At 45.5% G+C, this 12,120-nt stretch overlaps 3 protein-coding genes across 3 annotated transcripts in view; 2 read left to right on the top strand and 1 right to left on the bottom strand.

Moving 5' to 3' along the window:
* Window positions 1-1,040: 1,040 nt before the first annotated feature.
* Window positions 1,041-1,346, top strand: TREMEDRAFT_62143 (uncharacterized protein; the record flags this gene model as incomplete). Its single annotated transcript, XM_007004529.1, has 1 exon — window positions 1,041-1,346. One exon carries the CDS (start codon window positions 1,041-1,043, stop codon window positions 1,344-1,346), a length of 306 nt encoding a protein of 101 aa, XP_007004591.1.
* A 657-nt stretch (window positions 1,347-2,003) lies between these two features.
* On the bottom strand, window positions 2,004-5,356 carry TREMEDRAFT_30738 (uncharacterized protein; the record flags this gene model as incomplete). The annotated part of the gene is made up of 6 exons (XM_007004397.1): window positions 2,004-2,232; window positions 2,521-3,662; window positions 3,782-3,978; window positions 4,171-4,462; window positions 4,691-4,866; window positions 4,963-5,356. 6 exons carry the CDS (start codon window positions 5,354-5,356, stop codon window positions 2,004-2,006), a joined length of 2,430 nt encoding a protein of 809 aa, XP_007004459.1.
* Window positions 5,357-8,402: 3,046 nt separating this feature from the next.
* The window catches only part of TREMEDRAFT_68617 (uncharacterized protein), a gene marked incomplete at both ends in the record, with an annotated part of 4,433 nt that continues 715 nt past the window's right edge, over window positions 8,403-12,120 (top strand). The window contains 6 exons of the mRNA XM_007004712.1: window positions 8,403-8,666; window positions 8,828-9,304; window positions 9,489-10,507; window positions 10,892-10,968; window positions 11,328-11,468; window positions 11,868-12,086. Coding sequence (XP_007004774.1) covers window positions 8,403-8,666; window positions 8,828-9,304; window positions 9,489-10,507; window positions 10,892-10,968; window positions 11,328-11,468; window positions 11,868-12,086 — 2,197 coding nt within the window. The remainder of the gene's footprint in view (window positions 8,667-8,827; window positions 9,305-9,488; window positions 10,508-10,891; window positions 10,969-11,327; window positions 11,469-11,867; window positions 12,087-12,120) is intronic.

The following is a 12,120-nucleotide window of genomic DNA, read 5'->3' on the forward strand; positions in this document are numbered from 1 at the left end:
CAGAGAGGGAAGCACTCGATCGCTCCAAGATCAGAACTAATGGTCGGTAAATCACCATTGGGATCACGGAGCATCGAGAACCCTTCCACAGCTAACATCGGTGCTTCTCGCCATCAAGCGGTCCAAGCGGGTCTCGGGTCCATCACAGTCTACTAAACATCCGTCCCAAGCTGAAGCTCATTCAGCGACTTCCAAGCCGTCATCCATCGACACAGATAAAAACCGAGGACGTACCTAGTCGCTCCACCTCGACTCGTCTACGAGAAGGGGAGAAGCATCATCGCGTTCACCGCACGGTGACCCCATCTTCCTTTTGAGATTTTCCCCACTGGGTTTGCTCAAAGCGGTTTCTCACCTGTCCGAGTATGTACGTAGACGCTTGCAGCAGGAAGAGGACAAGGACGAGGATATCCGTAGACAGTATATAGTACAATCAGCAAAGTACCAACTTTGCTGATTCTTCAATATCATTCTTTGGCTACATCGATTGCAGAGGAGACACGATCCATTAGCACCAGAGCCCCTAGATTTCCACGAGACATCCATCGAGTTCGACCCAACCTGCGACCTAGTCATCGTGTTTCCAGTACCGTTACAATGCGCTACTTGATATGTTCCCTACTGTACCTTTTTCGAGAAATCAGATGATCTGATAGGTTTTATAGAATGAAAGTGTTATGTGCCTAAAGATGCTGGAAGATGACATGACAGGCTTCCGTGAGAAGAGATCCTCTTGGATCTCACACTCACTTTCCCCATTTGAAACTTTCCCTCTTCAGGCAACTCTCAATTTCATGCACAGCCCTCCTCCATTCAAAACAAAGAAGGCCAGGAAATCAAGGTAGTTGACAAAAAGCTGTGTTGTTTTTCATCCTTCCCACATCTCCTTTCAGAAATGCTTTTGGGTGCTTTCAAATCCTCAGGTGAGAATGAAGCCTAGAGTAGCTTGAAATTATATGCAAAAAGAGACCAAAATTCAAAGAGACCTGCTTGAATTGGCAATCATGGATTCAAACAGTGACACAAACAGTACTCTTACCATGGTCCTCAATCTAGGCCTCATGAGCAAGCCTCTTCCTGATAGCATTTTCTGGCGAGCTCCGCCAGCAGATGCTGAGAGAGATGGAACTACCTTGATTGTGAATGTGCAACATTTTGGTGAAAAGGCTCGATGTTTTATAGCTCTGGTTGATCTATCTCATAATGCTATGGAAAGAATCATGAGATGGGCCAAGTTTGATATTGCAGACAGAGAAGAAACAAGAAGAAGAGAATTTGATGAAAGACATGACATTAATTCACCAGATTTATTGATTGGTCATCCTTTTTATCAAAAAGCAAGATAACTTCTCAATGCTCAAATTTCCCAACTTCCTGATGAAGTGAGAACAACAATAGCATTTCACAGTACCGGTAGAAATTTAAAGACACAACGTTTGTTGGATCATATCTCCTATACGGTCAGTACTCAGCTTTCTGACTGGGTACAACATGAGCTTAACTCCTTGTGTGATGTTAGAGAAGATGGAATACAAGCTACACCTGTTCACCTTGAGACTCTTTGCATGTCCATTGCAGCTGACAATTGGAGACCGTGGTCATACTACTCTATCATGATTGATAAACCACAGAGCACCAACTTTGAGATTGAACCTGCAGACAGCTATATGGAGAATACAACAACAAATCCAAAAACACATATTACAGATGAAGAATTCATCTTGAGATCAAAGAAATTGGGAGTACAGATTCATACTTTCCCCCAGTGGACAGCTGCAAATGGAGTTGATAATCAAGGATTGCCACTATTCACCACACTCTGACAGTGAATCATCTGTCACAATGCAAAACAGTTTTCTCAACCCTATTTGTGCCGACATGAAATAATGATATGTAGCACAACTTTTGAGGTGCGACAAGAGCCTCGAGTTACAAGACCCAGTAATTCTTCCAAGTCTAACAAATACACTATATGTTGGCGTGTAACTTCCGACTATGAGACCTTACTTATCAGAATCCCCAATGGCCAATCTCATCTTCATCGTCTCCCTTGCACCTCTAACATCATGTACCCTTACCAACCCAACACCTTGATCAACACAATGAGATATCCAAACTGCGTCACCCCAATCTCTCTCATTTGGAATCTCTCGACCGATAGCTTGACCTATGAAACCTTTCCTACTTGCACCTATCAACCATGGATACGTCCTTATATCTATTTCTTCTATCCTTCCTATCCCCGCTACTCTACGTTTTCCGTTCTTTTCATCATCTTCATCGTTTTCAATGATTTGATCTGAATCATGGTATTCACCGCTTCTTCCTACTCTGACGATCTGTGGAGGTATTCTGAGCCTCGTCTTTCTTTCAACTTCCCCTTTGAGATTGATCGAGTTGAAAATCGGGTCGTATTCCTTGTCTCCATCTAGTCCACCTAGATTGAACTTTTCTTTTTCACTTCCATCGTTCTTCGTCCCCCGAATGATCGAGTTCACGTGAGGTGGAAGATTGCCATACCCCGTGAAATCTATTAGATTGGCTAAAATCCTGAGGTTGTCTTCGTAAGTCTTCGCAAACCCTAACCCTGGATCCAAAATGATATTCCATCTCTTCACACCTTTCTTCAACGCTTCCTTCACTCTCCCCCTCAATTCCTCCTTGACCCCCTCCACCACACCCTTCTCATACAATTTCATCTCTGGCAAAACCATAGATTTCGAATCTCCCCTAGAATGCATGATAATAACAGGAACGTCTAACTCAGCCATCATTTCTAACATTCCTTCTTCTTTCCCACCATGAACATCATTGATCATATTCGCTCCTGCTTCCACTGCCATTTTCGCTACTATAGGTCGATAAGTGTCGATGGAAATAGGGATGGTTCGAAGGATAGGGTTTGAATGAGATCGGATAGAACGAATGAGAGGTATAACACGATCAATCTCTTCTATTTCGGTACATGGTTCAGAACCGGGTCGGGTGGACATTCCACCTATATCTAGTATAGAAGGTGGGTAAGGAGAGAGAAGTGATTCACAAGTTGATATAGCAGATGGAAGATGGAGATGAGTCGAGGAACCGTCAGAAAAAGAATCGGGTGTGGCGTTGAATATACCCATGATGATTGGACCGAGTTGAGGGTCGAGTCGGAGTGGGTTGACGAGTACCTGCTTGAGCTCATCATCATGGAATGACAGTTCGTCGAACGTATCCTTATTACGAGATGGTTGGTGTGGAGAACCTGGTTGGGTGCTGGGAAGCGGAGGGAGATAAGGATGTTCGTGATGAAGTGAAGGTCGAGCGTCCCAGAATGGTATGATAGGTGACAACGAAGATTTCCCCTTTCTCATCAAAGCGGAGAGCATGTGAGAGACGGAAGGAAGAGATGGATGGGTGAAAGATGGTATAAGATCAGCCAAAGGTCGTAAGACAAATTCTCTCTCTGCCAAGCGTGGATGAGGTATTTCTAACCATCCTACTCCGTCATCATCGGGAGGTGATCCAGGCGTACCGATCAAACATGACATGTGAGAATAGGAAATTAGATCAAGATCGATGACACGGGGACCGTTCCGATAACTTGGAGTACGGCCGATGAGAGTCTCGGTACGTTTAAGTAGCCGGAGGAGGTCCAGTGGAGGGAGAGAAGTGGATAACTGTTCATCCTCAGCTTGTTTACCCTTTAAATATTAGACTTTCATGAGGAAGTGAGCTGTAGTGTCACGCATAAGTCGAGATCAGGAAGCTGAGACGGGACAGCAATGGATTGACTCACCTCGACAACACCATTCACAAACCTGTCTTGATCTTCCACATACATAGGTTCACTCTCGTACAATCTACTTGTCCCCATTATCTTCACTCCTTGATCTTCCAATTCTCTCAATGCAAGATGGATGTTTTTGGCTCTATCACCTATATTGGATCCAACAGCGATTATTACCCTTTCCTCATTTCCTCCCACTGAACCCCCTTCTCGATGAGAATAAGAATCCAGTTTAGAGCTTTCACCCGGGTTCTCCGCTTCGAACACATGAGTATCCCTAAGTGTCACCATTCTAACGTCCCCGTTCACGGTCTCAGACTTGCCCTCAAACTTATTTCCTGTTGGATCTGTTGGACGAGCAGTACTGATCGGCGCGGGAAGAACATTCTTCGAGATACCATGAGAAATGGCTTGAGAAGAATTCGGATAGTCCGCCAATGTCCGTCGTACGGTTATACTAGGCACTGCGAATGGTAAAGCGCTAGGTTTTCTTATTGTCAGGAGGAGCGTAGGGTTGTTTATGATCGGCGGATACGCAGAAGGTGGTGGGGCCGTCAAAGTCTGGAGAGTGTGAGCAGGGGTGGGTGTTGTGGAGGATGGAGGTGAAGCGAATAAAGGTAGTTGTAGGGTGTATTGAGATAGATGATGAATCATTGATTCTAATGTTCCGAAGGGGGATTTGAGTAGGTACTGTGAGTCAGTCATACACCCATTTCTAGGATTATCCTCATGCGTCTGTCGAACTGAAGCTGCCTTCAATGATAACAGACTGGATAGGTAGATGCGCCTGTGGAGAAGATCCTGGTGGAATATCCAGAGGCTGTGTCCAGGTCATAATGAGAAGACGGGTATTTCCGCTCGTGAAGAGTGAAGAAAGAATAGACGATGGGAGGAAAATGATGGACACAATTGACCCACTGAGTACACTTCATCCGCCAATGACTTATGAGACCATCCATCCAGCCTATATCCCTCAACTCTGAGATCCACTTCCACCCTCTGCGTCTCTTTCCTCTCATGTGCGTGCAATCCGACTATACACGTCACTCTGAGGTTGTGGATAAAGCACCATCTTTTCTCCTCATTCCCTCGTCCTACAACATCTACACTCTCATCCACTTGTTCGTGATTGTTACCATTCTGATCATGCTTGAATATCGAGCGTTCCCGTGAGCCGTCAAAGGACTCACTAGGCCCATAGACGTACATCCTACCATATTCGACGTAATCGGCATGTAACAAGCCCTTCCCCATCTTCACGGTCATCTCCACCTTATCTACCGCCTCACCACCTATATCGGAGACTACACCTCTCATAGCTTCCAAAAATGCTTCCGGACCGGTCCATGTTATGGTAGGATCGCAAGCTTGCTTGTAGAGCGCTTTGGAAAGGGATGAGTAGTTGATGCCTAAAGACGCCATATCGTCGTCTTGTGCGCATAGTGGGATGACGTGAGGTCGGAGATGAATAGTGACGGAGAGAAGAACGGGACATGGAGGAGGTGGTGAGAGTGAAAAGGCGGAAGGACCTAGACCATTGGGAAGATGGAGGGAGAGGTCGGTGATTTGGAGGATATCCGACATGGCAAAGGGGAGCTGTGAGGAAGACAATCAACGCATAGATAATGGGAGAAGAAACAGCTAGGTTTGTGTTATGACGAGCTATATCAGTAAGCACAAAGTTGAAGAAATGTCAAACAGGATCAGCCGAGAAGCAAGGGGACGACTTGAGTGGGAAAATCCAATGCGGGGCTCCAAATTTGTGATCGACCGTGGGAAACCGGAAAGCCCGAAGGGGGAAGGGGGACTCGGTGACAGCGACGAGGGTGATGACGATGAGATGCATGGGATCGTATGTGAGGTGAAGCAGAGAGCACTATGACAACATGTGATTTATATATACAACTTGATGGATTGATAGGTAGAGATTTGATGGATATGACTCCATTACAAGCTCATAAGTCTGTCATTAGTGAGGTCATTCGTTCTTTCACCATGAAGCTTACCTTCCCAACCACTGTCAGTCAGCCAAGAACCCACGGCGGGAACAATGCAATAGGAGGGATCCGGGAGGGAAGTACAGAGTGAGAGAGGTAACGGAGATGATGACAAGGACTTATGAGAAGGACTGACCCAGCTCTCAGAGTATACGTCGCTTCTGCCTCTGGCATGTCTGGAGAATCTTGCAATTTGGCAACACGTTCTTCACCGCGACCCTTACGCAGCTGCATCCTAGTGGCCGATCTGCCTGTCAGCTCGTTGATCATAGAGTAGAGGGACGGAAATGCTAACGCGTGTGCCAGTACGTGACCTGCCATGTCAGCAGACGAGCATTTCTTCTCTGTATTCACAGGCATGGAGATAGGTGACAGCAAGAGCGTAATAGATGCAGGAGGAGATGCGAAAGGACAAATTAGGCGAACTTACCACCGACCGGTTTGGCACTAGAAGCAGCCGCAAACCTGCCCGTCAGCAGCGATCACCATATCGAGGAGCGAATGACATCGCCGCTGCCTATCTGTAAGCTTAGTGACTTTGACCAGATGACTGCTTACTCCCGGATCCGCCTGCACTTGGTTGGTAAGTACCACCGCCAGGTTGAACTCTTCCGCCAGCTTTTGCAAACGGGCCAGGAATTGGTTTAGTTTCTAGCAAGGAGTCAGCTTCGACCAGGCAACATTTATGTAGCTGACCTGCTGCCTCTCGGACAACTCGCCTCGTCCGGAGTAATCTTGTCCTGTGACATCAATAAGAGCCTCATGGGAAGCGAGAAGGAAAACCACTCACGGAAGAGGTTCATGATGCTATCCACGATGAGGAGCTTGTAGCTTCTGTCCTCGACGAACCTGTCTTTCAGCGAATATAATCATGGTAACAAAATGCACTGACCTTACAGCAAGATCTACCAACATCTCGCATTGCTGTTCCGAACTCCAAGCTCGAGCACACAGGATGTTGTCCAATGCCATAGAGCTGTCAACTCCAAAACGATCGGCCACTGAACGTATACGATCCGGTCGGAATGTTCCCCTGTGACTCAGCTTGCCTCTATCTCGAGGTCACATGACACTCACTCCGTGTCGATATAAGCTACCTTTCCACTGGCTCCGCCCTGATCCTCCGGCATCTGGGTGGAGACGCAAAGCGTATGACATAATTGAGTCTCAACTATGAGCTCACACACCTCACACAGATGAAAAATCACTTTGCCTGTCCTGAATTCACCAAATACCTCCGTGATACTTTGGGTTGATACGCCTCCCCCGAGGATCGTGTCTCCAGCTTTGGATCCTGTAGAGATGTAAATGACATTCTGTCGACGTTCCGAAATCTCGAGGCCCGTTGCGAATGCCGATGGCTGGCATGTCAGCAGCAGTGCGGATGGGAGAATGTGACTGACCAAAAGTTTCTGCGAAACTTCCTTACTATGTGAGCTGTGGCTTCGCAGGCAAGCCCCTCCAACAGCTCACCTTGATCTTCTCTACCTTCGCCTAAGCGGTCAGCGACCGAGAACGAACGGGGCTTGATAGTGCATGACGATCTTACCTCTGATAAACCCTATACAGTCAGCTCACGCTTCCCACCGATAGCTTAGGATAACGAAATATTCATGACTCACTTTGATCTCATTAGATTCTTTCGAGGTGTTTGAGCGATACCGAGGACAGTGACTATACCGGCGGCTTTGAGCTTGAGGATATCTTGGACATTGATGCCCTGCGGGGTTAGCAGAGTAGGCGGAGATTGGCTATCACGCATCATTCAGCCTCTTTCGATTTCAGAGTGAAGGCGGCTTCCAAAGGAGCGCAAGAGAGGGAAAGAGGTGGATAGCGTCAGAGAAGCAGGATACAATAAGAGAGCGACTCCTAAATAGCTGGAGAAGCAGTCAAAGAGGGGATGCTTAGACAGAATGGGACGAGAGGGAGAAGACGAGAGGGAGATGAGAGAGAAACGAGCTCACATGAGACTGAAGCTCGTCCACTGACTAGATATATGTGATCAGTCAAGTAGGGATACGATCTTGCCACACAGTGCCAGCAGTGATGGGGAATGAAGCTCACATCGTATCCCTGGAATGGATCGTGCTGATGATCAGCTCGGTCTCTTTCACATCAACCACACATATGAGCTTCTGATTACCTGCCGAATGTTTGTCTTCTATCTTTGAGCAAAGGACTTGGTGCAATCCCGCTCTTTCCCCACATCCTTGAGGCCGGTGGCCAGCGGCAGTGGACGAGGAGGAATGTCTGACTCACCTCGTCTCCGTTGTCCGACATGATGTATTGCTTTCTGTCTCACTTGTTATGATGAGATCTGCTATCTCTATAGTCAGTATTCAGTGAGGCTGCTGTGTGCTAAGTGAAAGAAGAAGAGAAGGGAAAGTAGTACAAGTTACAAAGAAAAGGTTGACGTGACTGTCTTTTCTTCTGACGCACAGACCTTCCCCACCCCATCTCCCCCACTCGGCATTATCCGGCATTACCTCCACATAGCCACGTGGCATTCCCCCCCACGCTGGAAAAAAGTCGAGATTGACCTATGAGATTGTTGCCATTCCACCTTTTCTCCATAGAGTACTGTATACATCATGTTATCGATATCACGTCCTATACATAGGTCATCTCCTGGTATGAGAAGAGTAAGATCGGTCAGAGGTCTAGCGACTCCCACTTCTCTCCCTGTCAAAGATTGTACTTCTCTCATTCCCCCTTACCCACGTCTCCTCAAGACGTTGGAGAAAGTTCGGGATGTTTTACCCAAGGGAACGAAATTGACTTTGGCGGAGAAGATATTATATTCTCATTTAAGAGATCCGGAAGAGAGTTTAGGTGGAGGGGGGAAGGTGAGAGGGGAGAAGTACTTGAAGTTGAGACCGGATAGAGTTGCGATGCAGGTGAGTCAAGTGTCTATCCCACTTTTCTGTTGGGAAATCTCTCTCCGCTCTTCTGCTCCTCTCACCCCTATGACAACCTTCTCAGTATGATGGGAGGCGGTCTTGACACACTCATGTGACTAGTTGAGCAGTAAGATGACCAGTCATATGCTAACACTCAGGACGCTTCAGCTCAAATGGCATTATTACAATTCATGACCTGTCAACTTCCTTCTTGCTCCGTACCCGCTTCTATCCATTGTGATCATCTAATCCAAGCTCAAACCGGTGCATCTACCGATTTAGCCAGATCGATCGAGACAAACAAAGAAGTCTTCGATTTTCTAGAATCAGCAGCGAAGAAATACGGTATAGAGTTCTGGCGTCCTGGTTCAGGTATAATTCATCAAATCGTTTTGGAAAATTACGCTGCTCCAGGTTTATTAATGTTAGGTACTGATAGTCATACTCCCAATGCTGGTGGTTTGGGTATGTTGGCTATCGGAGTTGGAGGAGCGGATGCAGTGGATGCTTTGACGGATACACCTTGGGAATTGAAAGCTCCGTTGATCACGGGAGTTGAGTTGATTGGGGAGTTGAAAGGTTGGGCTACACCAAAAGATTTGATTTTACATTTAGCGGGGAAGTTGACCGTCAGAGTGGGTTACTTTTCTTCTTCTTCTTGTTCCTTTTCAATTTTCAGTACTCACCCGTTCAATTGATCATCCCCATTCCATCAAGTACTCATACCCAATGAATGCTTTCTTCTTTTGACTCAAAGTCGCGGAATTCTCCTACACCTATGCGGTTCATGCTTTTTTGAGAGTATCAACTAACTCATAGGGAGGTACAGGACGTATCCTCGAATATTTCGGTCCCGGCGTTTCATCCCAATCCTGTACTGGATTAGCTACCATAGCCAATATGGGAGCAGAAGTCGGTGCTACAACTTCAACATTCCCTTATTCCCAAAACATGTCTTCATATTTACATTCAACCGGTAGAGGACCTGTTGCTGTCGCAGCGGATAAAGCACATTCTCTCGGATTTTTATCTTCAGATCCTGGCTCAACATACGATGAAATAATAACAATAGATTTATCTAAACTCGAACCACATTTAAACGGTCCATTCACACCTGATTTAGCAACACCTTTATCAAAATTCCCTTCTTTTTTAAAATCCAATAATTATCCAACTTCATTATCATCAGCTTTAATTGGATCATGTACGAATTCATCATACGAAGATATGTCAAGAGTCACTTCGATAGCAAAACAAGCAGAATCAGTAGGGTTAAAATCAAAAGTACCATTTTTGATAACACCTGGTTCTGAAATGATCCGCGCTACTATAGAACGTGATGGATTACAAGAAACTTTAGAAAATGTTGGTGGTACGGTTTTAGCGAATGCTTGTGGACCTTGTATAGGACAATGGAAAAGAGAAGAATCTAAAAATCAAGATAATATAATCCTAACTTCTTTCAATAGGAATTTCAAAGCTCGAAATGATGGGAATATGAAGACGATGAACTTTTTAGCTTCACCTGAAATCGTTACAGCCATGTCATTTTCTGGTTCTCTCTTATTCAACCCTATTACAGATTCTATAGTGTTGGAAAATGGGAAAGCATTCAGATTCGAGGTTCCAATCGGGGATACTTTACCTCCTAGAGGTTATGAATTGGGTGAAAAAAGTTATATACCTGAACCTAATCCTGAACCTGTGTCGGAAACGGAAGTCAAGATCAGTAAAGATAGTCAAAGGTTGGAGGTTTTAGAACCTTTTGATTCGGTTTTCGAAGATGGACCTAGGGAGTTGGAAGGTTTAACTTGTTTGTTGAGAGTGAGGGGGAAATGGTGAGTGGAAGGGATTTCTTTCATCACGCCATCACCGAATCGCCCAAGCTCTCCACCATCTCCCTTCTCTGTTTTGTCATAACATATTTGTCGAGTCCACTCCATTTCAGTCATGATTCTTGACTTTTCTATCCATCCGTTCTTCCCTTTTCAATACTTCTTTTCCCCTTTTCCAATCCCTAGCTCTTTCTCCTTTTCTCTTGCCCTCAACACTCTAATCTGATATGATATCGCCTCAGTTCGCTTCCTCGATCGTCCTTTGGCGTATTCACAATATGATTTACCTCGCATCTTTTCGCCGCTGGGAAGAATCTTGTGGTGTGAGCGATAAGACCCAGAAGATCGCATGGGCATTGTCAAAAATAACGTCGGCGCTGATATCAGTACAACCGATCATATCAGTGCCGCAGGGGCATGGTTGAAATACAAAGGCCATCTTACTAATATATCGGAGAATACATGTGAGTTGATATCTTCTCATCCATCCCACACACCCACAGTCCCACAATCAAATCGCGATCCACTGGTCCAATCTTCTATCAGAATTCACCATCTCCTTGTAATCTTTTCTGTGTAAGGTGACAAAGACCCACTCCATATACAGGCGTCTGTTCATTGTGGAAAGAGTGGTAAAGACATGTACCATCACAACCACAGTCGTTCCTCCATTCATAGAAAAAAAGTGAAAACATACACCCCTCCATCAGCAGACATCTCCCCACTCAAAGAATGGAATACAAAGACCTCGAAAGGACGAGAGAGACTTTGGTTGAAAGTGCCTGGGCAGGGTTGACGATGACGAAACAATGTTAACTTTTAGTGATGACTGCTGTCAATGACGAAAATGGTCAAATCAACGTTGCTGTTGATCCTCTCACAGGAGATGAAGATACTATTCCTCGAACTATGCAGAAATATAAAGCTAGAGGAGAACCATGGATGTTGGTGGTTGATGATAATTGTGAGGATCACAGCTTTCTTTATATCCTTTCTTCCCTTCATATCCCCTGCCCATCTCCATTATCCCTTTCCCCTCCCGTAACCTCTTTGTCTCTCCATGATTCGTTTTCCGCCACAACTCGGATTTACCTTCCACACCCCCTTTCCCCTTTACATACCCCTTCCCCCTCCATAATCCCTTTTCCTTACCGTAAGAATAATCCCCTGTCTCTCCATGACCCCCCTCCTCTCCATAAACCTATCCTCAATTCCTATCTTCCTATTCTTCTTCTTTCTACTCTTCTTACACTCTTCTACTAAAATATGCTCTATGGTCTACCCGTGTACTTATGGTCTACCCATGCACTTATGATCTACCCATGCACTTATGGTCTACCAACGTACCGATACTGATATTCAGACGGAGAAGGAAGTGCACGTGAACACGCAGCACTCCAACCTAGATTCTACGGTTGTTCACTCATCCTAGCCCGATCATTCGCCAGAATCCACGAAACAAACCTTAAGAAACAAGGTATATTACCATTATGGTTTTCGGATAAATCAGATTATTCAACAATATCTTCCGGTGATATTATCTCAACCATTGGATTGAAAGAATTATTAGAAACGGGTAAAGGTGAAATAGAGATTTTGATAAAGAATGAAAAAGG

Source organism: Tremella mesenterica, assembly GCF_000271645.1.
Source record: "Tremella mesenterica DSM 1558 unplaced genomic scaffold TREMEscaffold_5, whole genome shotgun sequence".
NCBI lineage: Eukaryota > Fungi > Basidiomycota > Tremellomycetes > Tremellales > Tremellaceae > Tremella > Tremella mesenterica.